The sequence below is a fragment of the Nyctereutes procyonoides genome, unplaced genomic scaffold, assembly GCF_905146905.1.
Source record: "Nyctereutes procyonoides isolate TBG_1078 unplaced genomic scaffold, NYPRO_anot_genome, whole genome shotgun sequence".
Lineage (NCBI taxonomy): Eukaryota > Metazoa > Chordata > Mammalia > Carnivora > Canidae > Nyctereutes > Nyctereutes procyonoides.
This window is the reverse complement of record NW_026575043.1, coordinates 42029644-42055283: the sequence shown is the minus strand read 5'-3', so window position 1 is coordinate 42055283 and position 25640 is coordinate 42029644. Positions and strand designations below refer to the sequence as shown.

At 42.4% G+C, this 25640-nt stretch overlaps 2 protein-coding genes and 1 pseudogene across 5 annotated transcripts in view; all 3 read right to left on the bottom strand.

The window, feature by feature from the left end:
- TTC28 (tetratricopeptide repeat domain 28) overlaps positions 1-17700 on the bottom strand; it is a 621782-nt gene extending 604082 nt beyond the window's left edge. For both annotated transcript variants that reach the window (XM_055322350.1, XM_055322351.1), the window contains exon 1: positions 17521-17700. In XM_055322350.1, the coding sequence (XP_055178325.1) occupies positions 17521-17622 (102 nt within the window). In that variant the 5' untranslated portion in view covers positions 17623-17700. The remainder of the gene's footprint in view (positions 1-17520) is intronic.
- LOC129507821 (40S ribosomal protein S18-like) lies at positions 6149-8765 on the bottom strand (annotated as a pseudogene).
- Positions 17701-19075: 1375 nt separating the features above from the next.
- CHEK2 (checkpoint kinase 2) overlaps positions 19076-25640 on the bottom strand; it is a 92533-nt gene continuing 85968 nt past the window's right edge. For all 3 annotated transcript variants that reach the window (XM_055322505.1, XM_055322506.1, XM_055322507.1), the window contains exons 14-15: positions 23939-24019; positions 19076-22725 (exon numbers count right to left, since the gene is read on the bottom strand). In XM_055322505.1, the coding sequence (XP_055178480.1) occupies positions 22636-22725; positions 23939-24019 (171 nt within the window). In that variant the 3' untranslated portion in view covers positions 19076-22635. The remainder of the gene's footprint in view (positions 22726-23938; positions 24020-25640) is intronic.

The following is a 25640-nucleotide window of genomic DNA, read 5'->3' as shown; positions in this document are numbered from 1 at the left end:
AGCTTCAGCTGCCAGTGTTTGCAAATAAAGTTTTATTGGGGGATGCCTGGGTGGCTTAGCGGTTGAGCACCTGCCTTTGACTCAGGGCATGATCCCATAGTACTGGGACCAAGTCCACATCAGGCTTCATGCATGGAGTCTGCTTCTCCCTCTGCTTATGTCTCTGCCTCTCTCTTTCTCTGTGTCTCTCATAAATAAATAAATAAATAAAATCTTAAAAATAGTTTTATTGGAACACAGCACACCCATTTATTTATACACTGTTTAAGGCTGCTTTTGTATTACAATGGCAGAATTTAGTAGTTAGAACAAAGACTGCACTGCCCATAAAGTCTAAAATATTTACTATCAGGCCCTTTACAGAAAAAGTTTCCCAACCTCTGAGCTAGATCAATCATTGCCAGTACTTTCTACTCTCTGGACTCCTTTTAAGCATCAAAACCTGTATCTGATTTCTTAATTGTACATTTTAAGACAGCTAAGTGAGAAAATATAAATAGCAAGGGCTACTCTGAATTCAGTATTGCCTTTAAATACATTTATATTTTATGAATCTAACAGTATCTGTACAAATTTGGGAAAAAAAAAAAAAAAAAGCAGGCAGCCCAAGATGGCTCAGCGGTTTAGCGCCACCTTCAGGCCAGGGCCTGATCCCGGAGACCCGGGATTGAGTCTCCCGTCAGGCTCCCTGCATGGAGCCTGCTTCTCCCTCTGACTCTCTCTCTCTCTCTCTCTGTCTCTCATGAATAAATAAATAAATAAAATCTTTAAAAAAAAAAAAAAAGCATGTGTGTAAACAAGTTATTCTTTTTATTCAGTCTACAGGTAATTCTTAGTGTACACATGAACTGAAACATGGACCTCCCTTGTGCAGCGGAAATGCAGGGGTATAGAAGCACCTGGCTCCAGGAATCCAAAATAGACCAGGTTTGGCCACTTATGGCTGACAAAATCCAAAGGCAGAGAGACAAGCAGTGGTGAAACAAGAAAATAATTTCTTTCTCTTCTTTTTTAACTTTTAATTTTTTATTTAAGAAAAAATGCAGACATTTTATTTTTTTTCTACGTTCCCCCAATCCCCTCCCCTCCAGTGACCCTGAGTTTGCTTCCTATGATTAAGGGTCTCTTATGGTTTGTTTCCCTCTCTGATTTTTTTTCCTCTTCCACTATAGTTCACTGTTTTCGTGTCTTATATTACATATATGAGTGAGCTATAGGATAATTGTCTTTTCTCTGACTGACTTATTTTACTTAGCATAATATCCTCTAGTTCTATCCATGTCATTGCAGAAAGCAAGATTTCATTTTTTGATGGCTGAGTAATATTCCATTGTGTGTGTGTGTGTGTGTATATATATATATATATATATATATATATATATATATATACCACATCTTCATTAACCATTCATCTGTTGATGGACATCTGGGTTCTTTCCAGTTTGGCTATTGTAGACATTGCTGCTAAAAAACAATGGGAGGCATGTGCCCCTTCGAACCACTACATTTGTATCTTTGGGGTAAATACCCAATAGTACAATTGCTGGGCCATGGGGTGGCTCTATTTTCAAATTTTTGAGGAATCTCCACACTGTCTTCTAGAATGGAAGAGTTTAAGAGGGTTCCTCTTTCTCTGCATCCTCGCCAACATCTGTTGTTTCCTGACTTGTTCATTTTAGCCATTCTGGCTGGTATAAGGTGGTATCTCATTGTGGTTTTGATTTGTATTTCCCTGATTCCAAGTGATGTGGAGCATTTCTTCATGTGTCTGTTGGCCATTTGCATGTCTTCTTTGGAGAAATGTCTTTTCGTGTCTTCTGCCTATTTCTTGATTGGATTATGTGTCCTCTGGGTGTTGAGTTTGAGAAAAGAATTTATTTCAGTGAGGACAACACCAGGAAGACAGGGGACTAGTATCTCAAAGACTATCTCTGAAGTGCCAAGAATACTTCCAGATTTATAAAAGGAAAAAGTGGGACAAAGGTTGGTAGATGTGGCAGGTGAGCAGTGATGGTCAAGCTGATCATTGTCCTAGGGTCAATCAGGCAGGGTCTTGCTGGCCCAGGGCTGTCCTTATTACATGAGGGGTAGTTTTCATTCCTCTCAGGGGATGCTTTCATGCCTTCAGGGTCTTTCTCCTGAGTTAAGAGATAAGCTGGAAAGAACTTAATCAATTAGAAAGTTAGAAGTCAAAATGGCAGTAGTTGACGTCCTCTTTCACTTGGAGTCCACAAAACAGTCCACAGAGTCCAGTGATCTGGTAGAGGTTTCCTGGCTACAGAGAATAAAAGGCTATGCTGGTTAATCAAGTTTGCTATCTGTTACCAGAAATGACTTGATAATCAACTACTCTATTGTTTTTGCCAGACATGTTTCAAAATGTAAAAAAAACTCATAATCTAGGTTTATTTATTTAGTTATTTAAAGGAAGACTTCACAGTAATCTGACCTGAAAACTTTAAGGAAACTTAACGTTACATAAAACTAAAAGTTTACATAGAAACATTTGTGAGATTTTGTTCTATACGTGATGTCTCCCTAAAAGTTTTTCAAAATCTTAGCTGTGATTTAATTGTAAAACTGAGATTATCATTTGTCCTAGGACTGAAACAGACAAATATTTCTTCAGAAAATACTGCAGGCTAGCACAATGGTCCCTCAATTAGATGAGACACCAGGGTAAGCATCCCCATACTGCAAAAAAGAAACTGACTGCATCTTTACCATTTGCCCATTGGATCCCTATTGTATAAATATGCCCTCAGGGCACAGCACAGAATACCCTATATTCCACTATTTTCATTAATGAATACTAAGACTGCATTCATTAGCTTCTTAGTGATTGGAGATAGATAGTTCATATTGAGTTTATAGAAAACTCAAAGCTTCTTCCCAAAAATGCTTCATAAACAAAGTGTTTTTCATGTTTTTGAACCTAAATGAAAAACCTCACAATTGTTTTCATGTTTTTGAAACTAAATGGAAAACCTTACTTATAGTTGATTAATCTTGCCTTGATTTATCAACATAATCACTTATTGAACACATATTCTGTGCTAACAACTGGATATAATAAAAGAAAAGAAAGTAGACATGGTCTCTGCCCTCAAGATTGCAAAATATATATCTTCATGGTTTCATCTTATTGTCTAGTAAATCACATCTCTTTGAATCCTAATTTTTTCAGCGTGGTATCTACCCATCTCATATTTGTGAACTCTCATGTCTTCATCCAAGAAACAGTATTTATTACATGAGACCAGATTTTAAAAGTAAAGTCTTATGTTTTGGTACAGATTTTTTTTTTTAAGATTTTATTTATTTACTCATAGAAACACAGAGAGAATGAGAGGCCGAGACACAGGCAGAGGGAGAAACAGGCTCCACCCAGAAAGTCCGACGTGGGACTCGTGGGACTCGTGGGACTCGTGGGACTCGTGGGACTCGATCCAGGGTCTCCAGGATCACGCCCTGGGCTGCAGGCGGTCCTAAACCGCTGCGCCACCGGGGCTGCCCTGTTTTGGTACAGATTTAGTGCAGGTTTTTATCACCTCTATTATTCTCTAATTCAACAAGCTTATTATCTTTAATTCTACAAGATTCATGTCCATAAGATTATCATGGGATACTTTGTAAAATTATTTAGGGAAATCAAGATATACTATATCATCTTAGAATAACCATTAAAAAAAAAAAAGGTAGGGACACTTGGGTGGCTCAGTCAGTTAAGCATCTGCCATCTGCCTTCAGCTCAGGTCATAATCTCAGGGTCCTGGGACAGGACCTTCCTCAGCAGGGAGTCTGCTTGTCCCTTTCCCCCTGCCTCTTCTCCGCACCTTCAACCCCAGCTTCTGCGCTCTCTCTCTCTCTCTCAAATTAATTAATTAATTAATTAATTGTTATTAGATTCAATCTATTTTTCCATATGCTTGAAATTATTTATACATATGCACTCTATTTTAACTATTATTTTTAGATTTAGTTTGTCACTCTATAAAATAGCTTTAGATGACAGGGTCATCTTGGATGACAGGTATAATTCTGCTCATTTTACCATCTATCAGTGAAAATAAAAATGGGAGAGGAGCAAATAAAGACTGTAGTAAAATATCTTTTCATTTTACTTTAGGAAAATATCTTTAATGGCATTTCAAAAGATTAAATATTTTTTCTCTTTATTTTTTTTAAGTAGGCTCCATGTCCAATGTGGGACCTAAATCACAACCCCAAGATCAAGAGTCACATGCTCTGCCAATTGAGCCAGCCAGGTGCTCCTTTCATTTTCTACTTGTTTTTTTTTTTTTTACACCTATAATGAGACATATATTTCAGATACCATAAAATTCATCCTTTTTAAAAAGTTTTTAGGGATCCCTGGGTGGCGCAGCGGTTTGGGGCCTGCCTTTGGCCCAGGGCGCCATCCTGGAGACCCGGAATCGAATCCCACATCGGGCTTCCGGTGCATGGAGCCTGCTTCTCCCTCTGCCTGTGTCTCTGCCTCTCTCTCTCTCTCTCTCTATCATAAATAAATAAAAATTAAAAAAAAGTTTTTAAAGATTTTATTTATTTATGAGAGACAGAGAGAGAGAGAGGCAGAGACACAGGCAGAGGGAGAAGCAGGCTCCAAGCAGGGAGCCCGACGGCGGGACTCGACCCCGGGTCTCCAGGATCACACCCTGGGCTGAAGGCAGCACCTAAACTGCTGAGCCATCCAGGCTGCCCCATCTTTTTTTTTTTCTTTTTTTTTTTTTATTTATTTATTCATGAGAGACACACACAGAGAGAGAAGGAGAGAGAGAGAGAAGCAGAGACACAGGCAGAGGGAGAAGCAGGCTCCATGCAGGGAGCCCGACGTGCGACTCGATCCCAGGTCTCCAGGATCACAACCTGGGCTGAAGGCAGCACTAAACCGCTGAGCCACCCAGGCTGCCCCCAAAATTCATCCTTTTAAAGTATGCAGCTCAGTGGTTTTTTTATTTATTCAGTTTTGTAACCTCTGCCATAATTCTAATATTTCTATCACTCCCAAAAGAAGCACCATACTATTAACAGTCACTTCCCACCTCTCCTCCCCAAGTCCCTGGCAAATACTAATCTATCTACTGTCTTTATGGATTTGCCTATCCTGAATATTTCACATAAATGGAATCATACACTATGTGATGTTTTATGACTGGCTTCTTTCACTCAAAATACTTTCAAGGTTCATCTGTATTGTATCATATGTTAATATTTCTTCCATTAGTATGGCTGAATACTAGTTCCCTGTATGAATACACCACATTTTGTTTATCCACTCAACAGTTAGTTCATACACTTACAGATTGTTTCCACCTCAGAGCTATTATGAATAATTCATGTACATTCATGTACAAGTTTTTGTATGGACAAATGCTTTCATTTCTCTCAGTATATATTCAGAAGTAGAATTACCATGCCATATGGCAGCTCCATGTTCAGCATTCTGAAAAAATGCCAAAGTGTTTTCCTAAATGGCTGCACAATTTTACATTCTCAAGAATTGGGGTATGAGGACCCCAATTTCTCTACATCCTGACCAACACTTGTTATCCTTTTTACTTTTAAGCCATTCTAGTAGGTATAAAGTGGCATCTTATTGTGGTTTTGATTGGCATATTCCTGATGAGTAATATCTTTTCATGTGTTTATTGGTCATTTGTACATATTCTTTGAGAAATGTCTATTCAAATACTTTGTCCATTTTTTATTTTTTTTATTTTTTTAAATAAATTTTTATTTGTTTATGATAGTCACACGCAGAGAGAGAGAGAGAGAGGCAGAGACACAGGCAGAGGGAGAAGCAGGCTCCATGCACCGGGAGCCCGACGTGGGATTCGATCCCGGGTCTCCAGGATCGCACCCTGGGCCAAAGGCAGGCACCAAACCGCTGCGCCACCCAGGGATCCCCTTTGTCCATTTTTTAATTAGGTTATATTTTTATCATGAGTTGTAAGAGTTCTTTATATATTCTTGACACAACTCCATTATTAGATCATGATTTGCAAATATTTTGTTACATTGTGTGGGATTTCTTCACTTTGTTTTACGTTTTTTTGTTTTGTTTTGTTTTGTTTTGTTTTTACAAGGAAGCCATAAGTGTACAAACTATTTAACAAAGCCTACAGATTTATGTTTTCTTTGACATACCCACAGTGTAGCCACAGTGGCCTGTGGTCTTGGTACGCTGGCCTAGGACACAAAGTCCCAAGGAGTGACGAGGCCTCTGTGGGCTTGAATCTTCTTGATTCTAAGTCTTCATTAAGTTTGTTGTCCAGGCCTTTGGCCAGGACCTAGCTGTATTTTCTATGCTTCACATCTTTTAGTCTGTTCCAGAATCAGTCTGGGATCTTACACTGTATAATAGTGATCACACATTCCATGTCATCCTGATGGAGCTCTACTGATCCCCTGGTGAGGTCTATGTCTGCTTTCCTTAACACCACATATCTTTGCCCCACCCCTCCCATCACTTAACTGCAGTAATGGCAAAGACTATTTTCCACTGTCCATTGATATTAGTGTTGAGTACTCACAAAATGTGCTGGAATTCTCAGGGATCACTAAAGATATGCCACTTCTAGTGGCAGTGTGCAGGCCTCCTGTGGAAGACCTCTTTTCACTTTCTTGATGCTGTCCTTTGACATACACAAGTGTTTAATTTTAATTAAGTCCAAAGCATCTATTTCTTCCACTGTTACTTTTGTTTTTAGTATTTTACTTAAGAAATCACTACCTATGTGGCACCTGGCTGGCTCATTTGGTAGAGCACGCAACTCTTGATTTCTGGGTCATGAGTTCAAGCCCCATGTTGGGCACAGAAATTACTTTAAAAAAATAAAATAAAAATCACTGCCTAACCCAAAGTCACAAAGATTTTCCCTGTATTTTCAAATAAGAGTTTTATTGTTCTTGTTCTTATGTTTGGGTCTCTGATGCACTTTTGAGTTCATTTTTGTGTATGGTATGAGGTAGAGGTTCAAATTCATTATTTTGCATGTGGAAATCTAGTTGTCCAGCACCATTTGTTAAAAAGACCATTCTTGGGGATCCCTGGATGGCTCAGCGGTTTAGCACCTGCCTTCCGCCCAGGGCGTGACCCTGGAGACCAGGGATCAAATCCCGCATCGGGCTCCCTGCAAGGAGCCTGCTTCTCCCTCTGCCTGTGTCTCTGCCTCTCTCTCTCTCTCTCTCTCTCTCTGTCTCTCATGAATAAATAAATAAAATCTTAAAAAAAATAATAAAATAAAATAAAATAAAATAATAAAATAAAATAAAATAAAATAAAAAGACCATTCTTTCTCCCACTAAGTGGTCTTCACACCATTGTTGAGAATCAAATGGCCATAAATGTGAGGGTTTATTTCTCGACTGTCAATTCCATTGATCTATATTATTCTTTTGTTTGTTTGTTTAAAAGATTTTATTTATTCATGAGAGACACAAGGAGAGAGGCAGAGATATAGGCAGGGGAGAAGCAGGCTCCTGGCGGGGAGCCCAATGTGGAACTCGATCCCAGGACCCCAGGATCACTACCTGAGACAAAGGTAGACACTCAGTCACTGAGTCTCTCAGACTCCCAACAGAAACTATTCTTGAACCATTCTTTCCCACATCACTACTGGCTACGAACTGAATGAAGCTCAGGTGACCAGAGCAGGACAGTTAAGCACCATGTCCCAGGGGGCCCAGTAGGACCTAAGGAGATAAGCAGAGGAAGTGAGACTTTCCATGGAGCCTGGACCCCCACCCTGTGAATCTCAGTGAGCACACAGTCCCCAGAGGAGGCGGGCTTATGCCAGTACCACACTGACTTGATTACTGTAGTTTTATAGCTTTTAAAATTGGGAATTATGGGTGCCTAGGTGGCACAGCTGGCAGCCAACTCTTGGTTTCAGCTCGGGTTATGATCTCAGGGTCATGGGATCAAGCCTCACATTGGGCTCTACACTGAGCACAGAATCTACATAAGACTCTCTCTTCCTCTCCTCTGCCCCTCCTGCTGCTAACACATAACAAACATGTGCTCTTTCTCTCTTAAAATAACAAATATATTTTTTTAAAGATTGGGAAGTGTAGGCAGCCCCAGTGGTGCAGGTTTGGCGCCACCTGCAGCCTGGGGTGTGATCCTGGGGACCAAGGATCGGGGGACCAGGGATCGAGTCCCACATCGGGCTCCCTGCATGGAGCCTGCTTCTCCCTCTGCCTGTGTCTCTGCCTCTCTCTCTGTGTGTGTCTATGAATAAATGAATAAAATATTTTAAAAATTATTAAAAAAAGAAAAGAAAAGATTGGGAAGTGTGAGTCATTTAAGTTTGTTCTTCTTTTCCAAGATTGCCTTGGCTACTCTGGGTAGATGCTTCTACATGCATTTTAGGATCAGCTTGTACATTTCTGCAAAAAAAGGTAGATGGGATTTTTATAGGGAATGCACTTAATCTGTATATCACTTGGGGAAATACTGCTGTCTTAATAATGTTAACTCTTCTGGTCCATGAATATGGGATGTCAAAATGGACTTACTCTTATTTTAAAATTACATTCCTTCAACTGCTCAGTCCAATAGCTGTTAAAACAAAATAACCAAGAAAAATACCTTCAACCCCAAAGAACTGAATCCATTCCAGCTTTACTTGATGCTGAAGAGTTCAATCACAAAAGAAAGAGAAGTGACCCAGAGATCCCAAAAAAATTTTGTAGGATGTCTGTCCTTTAATTCTAACCATTACCCTCTTCTCTCCTCCCATGTCCACTTTCTACTTATTTGGTTGATTGCTTTCCAATATATCTTTTCTTTTAGGCTATTCTATCACTACTTTCCCCTCCTCCTCTTTCAAAGACTATTTTTTCTTGGGACACCTGGGTGGCTCAGCGGTTGAGTGCCTGCGTTCGGCTCACATCGTGATCCCAGGACCCGGGATCGAGTCCTGCATCAGGCTCCCTGCAAGGAGCCTGTTTCTCCCTCTGTCTGTGTCTCTGCCTCTCTCTCTCTCAGTCTTTGTCTCTCATGAATAAATAAACAAATCTTAAAAAAAAAAAAAGACTATTTTTTCTTGGGTTTAATCTAAAAATGAGCACTAATGACTTTCTACATACAGGATTTGGCAAAATATAACTATCTAGGTTAAACTGATTTTCCTTTTATGATAACACTAGCAAATAATAATCTTAATTTTCATCTTCATCAAAGTGATATTCTCTACACAATTCTACAAGTATAATGAATATTAATAACAAGTTTTTCCTACCAATTGTTGATCTAAGTCTATAGGAAGCTGAAACATTGCCATGGCAATTTTTAGGCTTTATTTTATTTTTTTAAGATTTTATTTATTTATTCATGAAAGACACAAAGAGAAAGAGAGAGAGAGGCAGAGACACAGGCAGAGAGAGAAGCAGGCTCCATGCAGGGAACCCGATGTGGGACTCGATCCCAGAACTCTGGGATCATGCCCTGTGCCCAAGGCAGATGCTCAACCACTGAGCCACCCAGGCATCCCCCATGGCAATTTTTAAACTTCCACTTTGGCAAACTTAGCCAATGATAGCATGAAAATGCCAAATGCATAATCATGGAATGGGAAGCCACATACAATAATATGCCTTCCCTTATTTAACAGTCAGAACTAACCTATTGTCTGTCCATTCTTGCAAAATTACAACACAAAGTCAGGGTTGGTTGCTGTGTTACTTAGACCACCTACCATTTCTTACCAATCCTGTTCTTTATCCACAAAATAGTACCACATCCTCATCGTAAATCATCAATTATTTGTCAACTAGAATCTCATTTAAAATAATGCAGGTTAGGGGCACCTGGCTAGCTCAGTCAGTAGAGCAAGTGATTCTTGATCTCGGGGTCATGAGTTCAAGCTCCACACTCATGTGGGTTCCCTCTCTGCTCCTTCTCTCTCTCAAATAAAAAATATTTTTTAAAAAGAATATTTGGGGACAGATTGGGAAAACAATAACTGAATATTACCTAAGCATTTATTTTTATTAAAGATTTTATTTATTTGAGAGAGAGAGAGCACAAGCAGGGCAAGTGGCAGAGGGAGAGGGAGAAGCAGGCTCCCCACTGAGCAAGGAACCTGATATAGGATTGGATCCCAGGACCCTGGTATCATGACCCAATCAGAAGACAAAAGACTCTGAGTCACCCAGGCCCCCCTGCCTAAGCATTTAATAAGAAGAAACTACTTAAATGGAAAGTGGGGTGTGATCATTAACTGAAAAAAAAGGTTTCAAAAACAGTATCTAGGGGGATCCCTAGGTGGCTCAGTGGTTAAGCGTCTGCCTTCCGGCTCAGGGCGTGATGCTGTGGTCCTGGGGATGAGTCCCATGTCGGGCTCCCTGCATGGAGCCTGCTTCTCCCTCTGCCTATGTCTCTGTTTCTCTCTCTCTCTGTGTCTCTCATGAATAAATAAATAAAATCTTAAAAAAAAAAACAGTATCTATATACATGTTTATCATACAAACCAGCAACTCCATTCTTAAATATTCGCTCTTTAAACATACATAAAACACATCAAGACTTGTACATGCAAGTTCATAGTAGCTCTACTCAAAATCACCAAAAACTGGAAACCCAAATGTCCATCAACTGGTGAACAGATAACAAATTGCAGAACACGTAAAATGAAGTGGTTCTCAGTAATAACAAGAATTTTATTTCTACTGACTGTGGTGGTGACTGCACAACTATAAAAACTTGTCAGAACTCATGTAACTATAACAAAAGTATGGGTAAGGTCTAAGGCCAAATGTTGATATATGCATGCAGTAACAATTTCTGTATTGCCTTGGATCTCTGAGGACTAGGTATTAGCAAAACGAAGGGCTTGTTAAATAACTTTAGCTCAGTGGTGTGAAGTTCAATATATCCAAGATATACAAACTCAAGTTATTTGTGAATTGATCATGAATGTCCCTCAATCAAGGTGTAACTCCTTTGCTGTTCTCATTGTTATTGTTTTGAATTAAAAATAAAGAATGATTCGGGGGGGGGGGGGAAGAACTCATATTTTAAATTGGTAATTTTATTGTATGCAAATTATACCTAAATAAAGCCAATTCTTAAAGACGTTTTGCATATTTTTATCTTGTCTTAGTTAAAATACCTATATACATTTGTGTATGTGTGTAAATATTATTAGATAGAAAAAATGCACAAAAAGTTCCGGAAAGATTTATACTGAGGTATTAATAATCATCTCCATATTGGTAATGTTATGGTTTGGGGGTTATTTATTTGTCTTATATTTTTCTTAAAATGTTATTTATTTGATAGAGAGAGAGCACAAGCTGGGGAAGCAAGAGAGGGAGAAGCAGGCTCCCGACACAGGATTCAATCCCAGGACGGTGGGACCACAACCTGAGCCAAAGGCAGACATTTAATCAACTAAGCCAACAGGTACTCAGTATTTTAAAAATTGTATACAATGTATATGTTCACTTTTCATAATAACAAAAGGGGTTTTTAAAACAAAGATCAATTTTGATTTAAAATTTTCTTACAGACATGTCTCTGAGTTATCCATCTGTGGGTTTGTGGGTTATAAATTTAATTATATTTCTAAGTTTGGAGGTAAGGTTTTATTGTCAAAATAATATTTACAAAGTAAACAATTATTTTCTTTGGATCATAGTGAATACACATTCAACAAATATGTTCCAAGTATCATATTTGGATTAAACCGTGTCTCTGGTTTCTTCCCATATTAAACAATCTACTCTGGCTACTGAAGAAACACCACAAAAAGAGTAATATTAAGTTTAAACATCAGGCTTTGGCTCTAACAGAGTTTTTATAAAAATAGCAATCATTCAAAATAAACAAGAATTGTAACCAGCAAATTCATTGGAAAAAAATATTGCTTCTGCTTTTAGAAGAAATAGGTAATAAAAGAACAGCCCATTAATAAGAAATATGGGGTAAAAACAAACAGCTTTGAGTTACACTTTATCACATTTTTTAAAGCTTTATTTATTTATTTGAGAGAGTATGGGGGGGTGGGGGAGTGCAGAGGGAGGGAGAGAGAGAGAATCTCCAACAGACTCCACACTGAGTGCAGAGCCTGACGTGAGAGTGGGTCTCAGGACCCTGAGATAATAACCTGAGCCAAAATCAAGAATCAGAAACTTAACTGAGACATCCAGGCATCCCACACATTTAATATTTTAAAAAATACTTACAAACGCATTGTCAAATCCCTATATAGCTCTTTAGCAGGCTTTTACAATACAATTGTGTGATGTGAGAAATTTTGTCTTTCACTATTCCTCAAGCACTCACAGAGATGCCTTAGATCACAGAAAAGCAATGGGGGACAGGAAGAGGTTTGAGGTTTTTGCTTGCGGTTTTTCTTTGTGGGTTTGGGGGTGTGGGGGAGGGTGACTTTGTCTACGCTTTGGGGTTTGTTTGGGGGGGTTTATTGGTTTTGTTTGTGTTTGGTGTTTTGTTCGCTTTTTGTTTTTTGGCTTGCTTTTAAATGGAGTTATTTAGCAAAAGAAGATAAACAACAAATATCAAAACCCCACCACATGTAAGGCATTGTTCTTACTATCTATCAAAATTCTCTTTAAAAATTCTTTGGGGAAAAAAATAAAAAATAAATAAGTAAATAAATAAATGTTCTTTGGGATGCCCATTATACATACAAGAACACTAAGATGTATAACAGTTAAGAATTGTTAAAACTCATTCAACTAGTAAGTAGCAGAGCCAAAACCTAGAAACTTAACTATCACTAAATAATGAGATTAAAAGATTTATCCAAAACTCAACTATATTTCTTCTACAGACTAGCAATGAATTAGTAGTAAACAAAAAGAATATGGAATTTTAAAAATAGTTCCATGTAGGGCAGCTCCAGTGGCGCAGCGGTTTAACGCCGCCTGCAGCCCGGGGTGTGATCCTGGAGAGCCGGGATCAAGTCCCACATCAGGCTCCCTGCATGGAGCCTGCTTCTCCCTCTGCCTGTGTCTCTGCCTCTCTCTCTCTCTCTCTCTCTCTCTCTCTCTCTTTGTGTGTGTGTCTCTATGAATGAATAAATAAAATATTAAAAAAATAGTTTCATGTATAATAGCATCACATAAAATAAAATACTTAGGAATAAATTTTCAAAAGAAGTGCAAGACCTTGATGTGAAAACTACAAAACACTACTGAAAGGGCAGATTAAACACAACTTATATAAAAATCCCAGCTAATTTTTGCCAAAAATTAAGAACCTGGCCCTAAAATCCATAAATAAGGGGCCAAAAAAAGCTAAACAGCCTTGAAGAAAACCAAAGTTACAGGATTTATATTTAATTTCAAAACCTATTACAGGGCTACTATAATCAAATAGTGTAGTACTGGCATAAGGATAGACAACAGAATAGAATTGAGAGTCCAAAAATAAAACCTAACATATAGTCAGCTAGGTTTCAGTAGGGTGCAAAGACCATTCAATGGTATAAAAACAATCCTTTCAATATACAGTGCTTGGACAACTAGATCATCATAAGCAAAAGAATGAATTTGGATCACTATCTTACAACACACACACAAATTAACTCAAAATGGATCAACAATGTAAATATAAGAGTTAAAAACAGAAAACCCTTAGAAGAAAGCAAAGGAATAACTCTTCTTTTTTTTTTTTTTTTTTTTTTTTTTTTTTAGGGATAACTTCTTGACCTTGGATTTGGCAATGGATTCTTAGATATGACAGCAAAAGCATGAACAACAAAAGAAAAAATTGATAAATTGGACTTCATCACAATTAAAACTTTTTATCAACAAAGGACATAATCAAAACAGTGAAAGACGGAGGAGCACTTGGGTGGCTCAGTGGTTGAGCATCTGCCTTAGACTCAGAGCATGATCCTGGGGTCCTGGGATTGAGTCCCACATCAGGCTCCCTATAGGGAGCCTGCTTCTCCCGCTGCCTATGTCTCTGCCTCTCTCTCTGTGTCTCTCATGAATAAATAAAATCTTTAAAACAAATTTTTTTAATTAAAAACAAAAGTGAAAGACAACCTACAGAACAGGAGAAAATATCTGTAAATCATGTATCTGACTAGGGTTTCATATCCAGAATACTTAAATAACTCTTACAACTCAATCTATAACAAATAACCCAATTAAAAAAGGGACCTAAAAAATGGACAAAGGATTTTAATAGACATTTCTCCAAAGAAGATACACAAATGGCCAATAAGCACCAAAAAATCCCCAACATCATTAGTCATCAGGGAAATGTATATCAAAATTGCAATGAGATACCATTTTATACCTACCAGGATAAAGTTAATAAATAAATAATAAATAAATAAATAAATAAATAAATAAATAAATAAAAAAAAAGACAATAACAAGGATTGGAAGGGATGCAGGGAAACTGGAGCCCTCATACTTTGCTGATGAAAATGTAAACAATGTAATACCTTAGGAACAGATTGTCAGCTCCACAAAAGGTTAAAAAACAGTTACCATATGATCCAACAATTAGGATATGCCCAAGAAAAATTAAAACACGTCCACACTAAAACTAATAAATGTTCCTAGCAGCATTTTTCATAATAACCAAAAAGTGGAAAAAACCCACATATGTATCAAGGAATAAATGGAAAAACAAGGGGCACCTAGGTGGCTCAGTCAGGTAAGCATCAGCTTCAGCTCAGGTGTTGATCTTGTGATCCTAGGGTCAAGCCCAAAGTCTGGTTCCTCAAGTGGGGAATCTGCTTGACCCTCTTCCCCTCACCCTGATGGTACTCTCTCTCTCTTTCAAATAAATAAAATCCTTTAAAAAAATGTACAGGGATCCCTGGGTGGCGCAGCGGTTTAGCGCCTGCCTTTGGCTCAGGGCGCGATCCTGGAGCCCCGGGATCGAATCCCACGTCAGGCTGCCGGTGCATGGAGCCTGCTTCTCCCTCTGCCTATGTCTCTGCCTCTCTCTCTCTCTCTCTCTCTCTCTCTCTCTGTGTGTGTGTGTGACTATCATAAATTTAAAAAAAAAATTAAAAAAAATGTATAAACAGGGCAGCCCGAGTGGCTCAGCGGTTTAGTGCCACCTTCAGCCCAGGGCGAGATCCTGGAGACCTGGGATCGAGTCCCACATTGGGCTCCCTAAGTGGAGCCTACTTCTCCCTCTATCTGTGTATCTGCCTCTCTCTGTGTGTCTCTCATGAATAAATAAAATCTTTAAAAAAAATGTGGCATATCCATTCAATGGAATATTATCCAGTAATAAAAAGGAATTAAGTACTTATAAATGCTACCACATAGATGAACCATAGAATGCCTGTACAAAGTGAAAGAAACCAGACTACATATTGCAAGATTATATCATGTGAAATATCCAGAATAGTGAAATTGGTAGAGACAGAAAGGTTACTGCCAGCAGCTAGGAGAAAGGTGAACAAATAATGCTAGTGTGAATGGCATTTCTTTGAAATATGATGAAAATGCTAAAAGCAGATAATGGTGATATATCTGGGCATATAGCGATTATTCACTATAAACTATGAAACTGTACATTGAAAAGGTTGATTTTATAGTAGGTGAATTATATCTCAACAAAGCTAGGTTTGTTTTGTTTTCTTTTTAAGACACTTGAAAAGACAGTGATGGAAATGTAATATACTGCATGGTGACTATAGTTAATAATACTGAATTGTACATTTGAAAGTTGGTAAGAGTAAATCTTAAAAGTTCTCATAAGAAAAGAAACTGTAACTATGTGTGATAACAGATGCTAACTGGGCTTACTGTGGTGACCATTTTGCAATATATACAAATATTAAGTCATTATGTTCTACACCTGCAACTAATGTTATATGTAAATTGTATCTCAATAAAAAGTCTTTTAAAAATCCATATAAACTGCAAAAACGACACACTGAAAAGCATCTAATTTTTCTATTTTTCTTCAGATGCAATCGCACCTCCTAAAGTCCTTTCTATATATTCACATTTTTCCAGTCAAAAACAAAAAAAAAAAAAAGAGAGAGGGATGAAATCAACTACTAAAATTCAAAAAACCGGGACACCTGGGTGGCTCAGAGGTTGTTGTCTGCCTTTGGCTCAGGGCTTGATCCTGGGATCGAGTCCCACATCAGGCTCCCTACAGGAAGCCTGCTTCTCCCTCTGCCTATGTCTCTGCCTTGCCTCTGAGCCTCTCATGAATAAATAAAGTCTTTTTAAAAATAAAGTAAAATAAAATAAAATAAAATAAAAATTCAAAAAGCCATGAAAGAAAAGAAAAACCAGCCCCTGAAATACCAAATAACTTTCAAACAACTCTATTTTAGCACGGACTCCGAACTAAAACATAAATCTCAATTTTAAAATATTACATAAAAACTACAAACACTCAGAAGAAGGTCTAAGCAAATTGCCAACTTTTCTGAATAAACAGTAGTTCAGATTTACTTTGATAAAATGTAAATATTTACCTGCCTGGAAGGAACAAAATCCTATATGCCCAGTGTTCCCAAATGATGAAGAGAAAGAAGCATGTTTTTGTGTTTTGTTTTGTTTTGTTTGTTTTTGAATCAGGGTTGGTTTTAGAATTAATTCTAACCTGGCGAGGGTATACACAGCTGATGGTTTATAGTAAGAAACGTACTCTCTGATTTTGCCTGGAACATACTGAAAACATGGCGCTATACAGTCACAGAAGTCGGGACCTGAGGGAAATCCCATCCTACGGTAAATCTGAGAGACACGTACTACTCTCAAGAGCTCCTACTGGGAGACTGCCGCAGCGAGCCAGCCACCACCTGGGACCACGACGCCAGGTGCGCGGTAAGCAGAACAGGTCCCGGCAGCTGGGAGCCCACTCGGCGCCCCAGTGCCCGTCGAGTCGGCTTGGTCCTAACAGCTCGACAGTCTGTTCCAGTCAGAATCTGCGTCTCTGCGCCTCGGAGAGTCCGAGGCCCTGCAGGAGTGCCTCGAACGCCTGGGCAGCCTGGGGCCACCCCCCGCCCCGCCCCACCCCACCCCATCCTCCGACGGCCACACCTCCAGAGTCCGTGGCGCTGGCATCCTTCACCCTGCCGGGTGCCCCCGCGCTCGGGTGGACGTCAAGCATTCCACGGTCACTGCGCGCTGAGCCACCGCCAGGCTTGGCCCCCCCACCCCGGGAACCGACGGCTTGCTCCCTGCGGTGCCCTCGGGGGCGGTCTGCACCTGAGTCTCGGGGCAGCACGGACACCTGTCTCCCGGCGCGGCCCCCCGCCTGCGGCCCCGGCCAGGGGCGGCCGCCACCCCGCGGAGGCGAAGGCGGCGGCCACAAGGGGAGAGGTGGTGCGCAGTAGGCGCCGACTGTATACCCCCCCCCCGGGCGCGCGCGCACAAGCCGAGAGGGCGGCGGCGCGAGGCCGGCCAGCGCGGGCCGGACGGTGCGGCGGGTTCTGCCCCGCGGGCGCTCGCCAGCCGCCGAGGCCCGGCCCGGCTCGTACCGACGGAGTTTCACAAAGAAAGTCTCCCGGCCCGCGCCCCTCACGCACTCACCGGCGCCGGCGCCGGCGGCGACTCTGGCTCCCGCCGCCTACGGCTCCGTGCCGGGGTCGGCCCCGGTGTGGGCTCAGGCGCAGGCGGCGGCGACTGCTCCATCCCCGCGGGGCCCGGGCCGCGTCCGCCTCGAGCTAACGGTCCCGCCAGCTAGGCGCGCGCGCCGGAGCCGCGCGCCATGTTCCCGCCGTCCCGCGCGCCGCCGCGGCAGCCCGCGCCGCCCCCCCCGCAACCGCGCACGCGCGCACTCGCCGCGCCGGCCCCGCGCGCGCCTCCGCGGGGGCCCCCCACCGCGCACGCGCGCACTCGCCGCGCCCCTTCCCCGCGCGCCCCGCCTGCCCCGCCTCGCGCCCTCCGGAGCCCGCCGCTGTTCCCGGCATCGCGCCCACCCCCGCCGCCCCCGTCCGGCCTGACTGGAGCGCTGGCCGTTCTGGACTCGGCGCCGCCGCCTGCCTCGCTGCGGACGACCCCCGCGCGGGGCTCCGGGCACCTTCCCCGCGCTGCACCCATGCGCTTCGCGGGTCACGCCCGGCTTGCGGCGAGGGGCTTACCCCCAAGAGGCGCCGGGGAAGAGCGCGGCTAAGGTGATGAGATCTCCGTCTTGGAAGTGTGCAAGCACGTGCGCGAAAGTAAGTGGCACAGGGAATGCCCGTGTCCCTGGGCCAGGCTCCATGGAGAAGCTGAGTTCGAGTCCCACATCTCCTTTGCATGACTAAGGTCAACTAAGGCACCCTGGAAGGACCCAATGAAGCAATGCGGATGGTGTCAGCACAGCTCCTAGTACTAGGTGGTAGTCGGGTGACCGGTCCTACGTAGTTTTGCGTAATGGTTAAAACCAAGGTTCTATTTATTTATTCATGAGAGAGAGAGAGAGAGGCAGACACACAGGCAGAGGGAGAGAAGCAGGCTCCAGGCAGGGAGCCCGACATGGGACTCGATCCCTGGACCCCAGGATCACGAAGGCAGACGCCCAACCGCTGAGCCACCCAGGGATCCTGGAGAAGGGGAAATCTCAGCTCAAGTCTTAGCCTCCACCTCTTGCAAACTGGGAAAACTTTAACAAGTCACTTGATGGAAGCACAGAGCCTCGATTTTGATTTCTAAATCAGCAAACGGGGAGCGTGGCAATACTTCACAGGGTTGAGGTGAGCTTTCAGATGATGCATGTCCCTCCCAGAGCACAAGGCCTTGGGAGCACCAAGCTTTCCAGGCTTCGCTGATAGAATTCTGGCCCTAGCCTTCCAAGAATCCTGAAAGTTTAATGAAAGGGGCTCTGCTCCCAAACGCTGTGGTATAATTAGCTGGGAGGGGTTCCCTCAACCTTGGGGCTGGTGGGACTGTTACTTCCCACATCTTCACTTTCCATTCTCTGCCCCAAACCTCTCTGAAAACCCTAAAGTTGGCAGAAAAACAATAGCATCAAATGTTCTTCCCTAATAGAAAAAGAGAGTCTCCAAGGGTCTCCTATTGGAGTTTGTACATGGTTGAATTTATTAGTTTGAACTTTTCCAGGCAGTAGTGACAATAATTCAATCTGGAGTAAAAAAGGGAAGCAAATTGAAAAGTCTCTGGGTGGTAGCTCACTTCAGGCATAGCTGGATCGAGGTGTTCAAACAAGGACTTAAATCTTGAATCTCTTTCAGCTCTGCTTGCCTCTTGGATGCCTTCTTTCTCATGCAGCTCTCTCCAGTGTCCTGGGCAGCACTTAGCTCATATATGATCAGGAAAGCCAGAGCTATTTGCCAATAATTGCAGCCAGTCTCAGGGTTGACTCATTGCACTTATTTGAAGTCCCTACCTGAGCTGATCACAGCAAGAGTGGCCAAACCTGGCTATACTGAGCCCCCTAGGAAGGGGATGGGGTCAGGGGAGTGAGAAGAGGGACACCTCCCCCAGGAAAATAGCGATACAGTTGTCACAAGAGGCATCAGATGAGGACAGGCACAAATAAAAGGTGTCCACTCCACCATTATCTAGGCATGCAGCAGGTGGAACAACATGCCTGTTCTGCAGAAGGGAGTGGCAGTTACTTCAGCCACTGGAAATTGCCCCTCCACCTCTGCTCTCACCATCCACCCAGTCCTGACATTTCCCAAATGTTAGGTCAAAGGCATCTCAATTATCTGCCCATCTTGTGTGTGCCTCTGCCCCCAAAACCTGAACAGACTGCACTACTTCCCTGCTCAAGGATTTTCTATGGCTCCCCTCTAGGTACTTATGTGGTCCTCCCACCTTTAATGATGGAAGCCACCAATGACAGATCCCTTATTACATGTAGACACTTTAAATGGCCTTCCCCCATTCAATCCTCAAAAACACCATATGAGACATACTCTTATTGCACCTACCTTGTAGATAAGGACACAAAAGCTCAGTAATTTCAAAGCCAAAGTCAGGAAGTACAAAGAGCTCATACTGACACGATATTGTTTCTACCACTAGTGTTGCCATCCAGGCTCCATTTGCTCATGTTTCAAAGTCTTGGGCCCACCTCTAGGTAGGAGACCAGACAGACATTTAGTTTTACCATTTCCCCTTTTCCCCCATGAGATAAGGAAAAAGAATTGCCTTAAAAGAAAATTGGAGTGGTCAGAAGAAGTGGATGCTGGGTGGCCCCAAATAAGCAGCTGAGGGACATCTGGGTGGCCCAGTCAGTTAAGCATCTGCCTTTAGCTCAGGTCATGATCCCAGGGTCCTGGGACGGAGCCCCACATCAGCCTCTCCCTGTCCCTCTGACCCTAGCCAGCCTCCCACCCCACTCTTGGTTGTTTCTCCCTCTCTCTCAAATAAATAAAATCTTTAAAATAAATAAATAAGCAGTTGACATCTCTTTATTGAGGAATATAGTAGTTTCCTATGGCCTCTATAAAAAATTACCACAAATTGGGTGGTTTAAAACAACACAAATTTATTCTCTTATATAGTTTTGTAGTTCAAAAGCCTGAAATCATTTCTACTAGTGAAAGTCAAGATGTAAAGGACTGGTCCCTCCAGGAGAGGCTCTGAGGGGAGAATCCATGTCCTTGCCTTTTTTCAGCTTCTAGTGGCCACCTGTATCACTTGGCTTATGGCCCTTTCCTCCCTCTTCAAAGCAGCTCACTCCATTCTCTTCTGACTCCTTTGGTGTCCCTCTCAAAAGAAACATTGTGATGATGTTGGACCCACCCAGAAAAGAAGGATAGTCTTCCCATCTCAGGATCCTTAACTCAATCACATCTGCAAAATCTCCTTTGCCACGTAAAGGAACATATTCATACATGATGGGGATTGGGATGAGATCATCTTTGGGAGCCATTATTCTATCTACTATGGTCGGTATAATCAGAGGGAGCAAATAAAAAGTGCTCTGGAAACAGAGAGGAGCTTGCTGACTCTGCTCCAAGAGGGGAAAAATGCCCTAAGAAACCACAGCCTTCACAGTACATATTCAAATGAGCTAAAAACCCATCTAATTTGGCAATCTCAGTCTCCTTCTTTTAAATATGCAAACCACTTAAATCCCCATCTACCCCCCACCCATACACACACACAAACACCAGGCTAGCCAAGCCTCAGAATGCTTGCTCACCCTTCTAATGGAAATTGTCAACCACCACTAACTGCCCACAGCAACAGCTGTGTGCACCGATGCCCTGGTTGGCTCATCAGTGGCATCAGAATCAAGGCATTGGCATTCAACTCATGATATGACCAGTGAGCTATAATGTGGCCTACTATCAACAAGTCAAAGATACATGGGAAGCAAAATCAGTGCGTCAAAGAGACAAGAGGAACCAAGCATTACAAATGCGTGGGCTCCTCATGGATCCCAGGTCCAGACATCTATAACCTTGAATCAAATCCCCTTTATCATGAATGAATGAGCTTTTGTTCCTTGCCACCACGTTATCCCAACTTCCACAGATCATGGAGCTGTACCCTCTTGTAGTAATTGAACACACTGGCATTTAGGATTTAGATATCAGTCTCTTGTGAGTTTTGTCAGTGTGAGTCAATTCAGATCAGTTGTTTTCTGTCAAAGGAGTTATGGGATGACTCTCAGATTTCAAAGCTGTTTGGATTTTAGAAATGCAGATAAGGCATGTGGGCATTTCATGTTGAGCCCATTTCAACATTCCTGAGTCTGACTGTATTTGAGTCCGAGAAGATGAGGAATATTAGAGTGAGAAAGACCTGAGTTGGGTCCCACCTCTGACATTTGCTCTGTGACACTGGACAAGTCACCTTGCTCTTTCATCCTGGGTTTCTCACCTACGACATTTGGGCAGTCAGAGGACTTATACCATAACATCACTGTGAGGACTAGACAAGACCAGCCAAGGGAAGGACTTTATACAGGGCCTTCTCGGTCATTGTTGGCTCAACATGAAATGCCCACATGCCTTATCTGTATTTCTAAAATCCAAACAGCTTTGAAATCTGAGAGTCATCCCCTAACTCCTTTGACAGAAAAAAGCTGACCTGAATTGACATGCGGCACTAATCGTCTTTTCTAACTGTTTTATTGTGAATATTTGCTGCAAACATATTTAAGTGTTTGGTTATAGGACTCTGCTGGGTGTTACAAAATAGAGTCAATGTGCCATGTATCCTTCCTAAAATCAGTAAATATTCTAATATTACAACTTTTCTGGTCCCATAGTTCCAGTGATGATGGACCTGTATCTTTATATGGGTGAGAATGAGAATTTAAAACTGGTTCCTGGGATACGGTACCAAAGTACCTCCTATCTCATGAGGACTTTGGCAATCAGTCAGGCTCTACAAAATCCACCCCAACCTTGCTGTGCACCTTTCCCAGCAACTTGCTAAAGGACCTTTCAAATTTGTATGCAGCTTGCCCAGGCTGAGACCAGGGATACCCACCAGGTTCCAGCCAATGTAAAGCACCAGACAGAAAGCAAAAACTGCAAATACACAAAAAAGCCATGCAAGTAAAGAGCTCCTTATCAAGCAGAAGCACAAGGTTCAGGTTTCACTAGGTTTGGAATTATGTATTGATGATTGGGAAAAAACCACTGTTCGCATAATTAAAATTAAAACTACAATAAACAGATTTAAAGAAAATGGCAGCAGGATTCAAGAAGGTTGGGGTCTTTCATGTTCAACCAGTGTTCACGACACAGCAGCACACACAGCCAGACGCTTTGTGGTGTCAGCATCCTCTGCTTCCCCTTCAAGAAGCCGCTTTCGACTTGTGGAAGGCTGGAAATAAAAAGGGAGAAGTGTTCAAAGAAAACCACTGGCTTTAAAATTATTTTTTTTAAGATTTTATTTATTTATTCATGAGAGACACAGAGAGATAGGCAGAGACACAGGCAGAGGGAGAACCAGGCTCCACGCAGGGAGCCCGACGTGGGTCTCCAGGATCATGCCCTGGATCAAAGGTGGCACTAAACTGCTGAGCCACCAGGGCTGCCCTAGCTTTAAAATTATTAAAAATTCCACTATGCTTCCTATAAATTTGGAGCATTTCATGTGAAACTTCTAATACCAAGAATTATGAGTTGCCTTCCTTGACATCTGAGCCCTCACCCCACCTCCCCAGACTCAGACATGCTTATCGAATGGACATTTATTTCCCCTGTGGCATCCAACCACTTGATGTATACTCAAAGTAAGCAGCATAACCACCCTCCCTCCTCTCTGTCATCTTCTCCTAAATTATGAAATTTAAAGGGACTACAATTACCTCTTGCTGGGAGCCCCAAATATTGCTGTTTTGTAGGAAGACAATCTTTTGTGTGTCTTTGTTTTCCCATTCATAAAATTTCAAGGGGACAGTAGGAAGGGGAATATTATTCACCAAAAGAAGACAGAATAGGAATAAACAGATTAACATATACTAACAAAGAACTTTAGAGGGATAAAATTATGATCAATAATCAACCACTTGCCCAGATTTGTACATTTCCAACAAGTTGTTTTTTTTTTTTTAAGATTTTATTTATTTATTCATGAGAGACACAGAGAGAAAGAGAGAGGCAGAGACACAGGCAGAGGGAGAAAGCAGGCTCCATGCAGGGAGCCCGGTGTGGGACTTGATCCCAGGACTCCAGGATCACGCCCCGAGCCAAAGGCAGGCGCCAAACCACTGAGCCACCCAGGAATCCCCCCATTTCCAGCAAGTTTAAATTTGAACTTCTAATAGAGTCTTCCAGTTTTGCCTTACAGGAAACCTTCTGAATGACAATCTCTGGCTGTGCTTTTTTAATGCATTAAACATACTCTTCCTTACTAATTAAATCTTCTAAGGGTGCTAAAGCAGATCGAGCTGAAATAAAATATCTACTACATTATTCCAAAAAATATCTATATACATTAAGCAATTGCTACTAAAGAGTCCTCTCAAGCTCATCACCCTTGCTCATTCAGTCTTTAAAACTGAGCCTATGTTTAATGACCATCATCTGGATACCTGAGCTGGAACCTGGAGTAGAGCTGTAGACTTCTTTTCTTCAGAAAGTAAATTCTGAAATTTTCTCTTCATGTCCTCATCCTGTGAAGAAATGAAAAAAAAAAAAAAACTAAGTAGGCTGTGTGTGACAGAAAGAAAGGTCCTAGAAAGAAAGGGCTAGGGTGCCCCTGGAAAGGAAAGTGGGTAAAGACACCCAGTCTGTCCACCAAAAGGCATGCTCTTGCTGAGGCTCCAGGAGAAAATGGGCACGTGCTCCTCACCTCTGCCTTCCCAGAGGAGTCTAATCAGCAGTCAATACTTAGTCAATACTGGCTGAATCAAACCCACATTCCTCAGGGCTCTCAGTGGGTCAGAGAGAACCACAGACATTAGTAGTCAAAAGACATTCAGAACCAGCACCCCAGGTCCTCTCAGAGGGCAATCAGGAAGCCAGAGGCTGGGACTGGCTCAGCACCCTATGAGCAGACTCCATGAAGCTCCCCCAATATTTCCAGGAGGTGCCCCCTCCCCATGCCAACAATAAGACCATATACTGGGACCATCCTAACAAAGCAACCCAGCACCCCAGCAAATTCTCCTAGCAAATACTACACAAGTCACCAGAAGGACTAGAAGCCCACAATATCCCAGAGCTAATGAGAAAGGAAGACAAATGAACAGATCATAGCATTACAGGTGCTTTGACCACTAGAGGAAGGGTAGGGGCGGGCTGCAAGTGTACACAGAGAACTCCTACCCAGATGTCTATTAAGGGTAATTCCCACTTCCATGAATGTTCTGCAGGGTTCAAGGGTTTGCGTCTGGGAATCCTGAAAAGTAACCTGGTGCAGCTCTACCATCTTCAGAAAGGTGAAATATCCATGACTAGGATGGGGCCAGCTGGAAGACCAGTTTAGCATGTGCACAATACAGACCCACAGCTAGCTGATTCCAAAACCCCGTGTACCTTGCCGCCCAACCCCTTCCCACTCTTCCCACTTAGCTAAGAGCACTACAGTGGGTAAGGGCAGAGGACACAGGAGGGAAGACCTCCAATATGTAGCAGTTTGACACGTACAGAAAAACTGCCGTGCTTGAGGATTAACTCACCTGTTCTATATCTAATAGCTGAATCACCTGCTTCTATCACCGTTTACTGCAGCACTCAGGATAGCACCCCACTGCCCATTCTGAAAGCACCACGTTCATCTGGTTCTGATCCACAATCTCCCTTAGGATCTCGCTTCCTACACAATGCCACTCTCAAAATTCCTTCCCCTATTTCCTTCTATTCCTGCTCACAGCCTTCACTGGGAATGCCCTCCTTGCCTTCCTGCCCATCAACCTCACCCTCCTTTCTCTTTTTTTTTTTTTTAATTTTTTATTTATTTATGATAGTCACAGAGAGATAGAGAGAGAGAGAGGCAGAGACATAGGCAGAGGGAGAAGCAGGTTCCATGCACCGGGAGCCTGACGTGGGATTCGATCCCGGGTCTCCAGGATCGCGCCCTGGGCCAAAGGCAAGCGCCAAACCGCTGCGCCACCCAGGGATCCCAACTCACCCTCCTTTCTCATTCACTCAGTGAACAAATACTTCCTGAGCAGCCTTAGGTGCCAGGCACTGTAAAAGGCACAGGGACCTCCATATAGAGGGACTCAATCAACATTGAAAATGCTGTCCCCCATTGTGACTAAACCGTGTCCACCTCTGCCCCCTAAATTC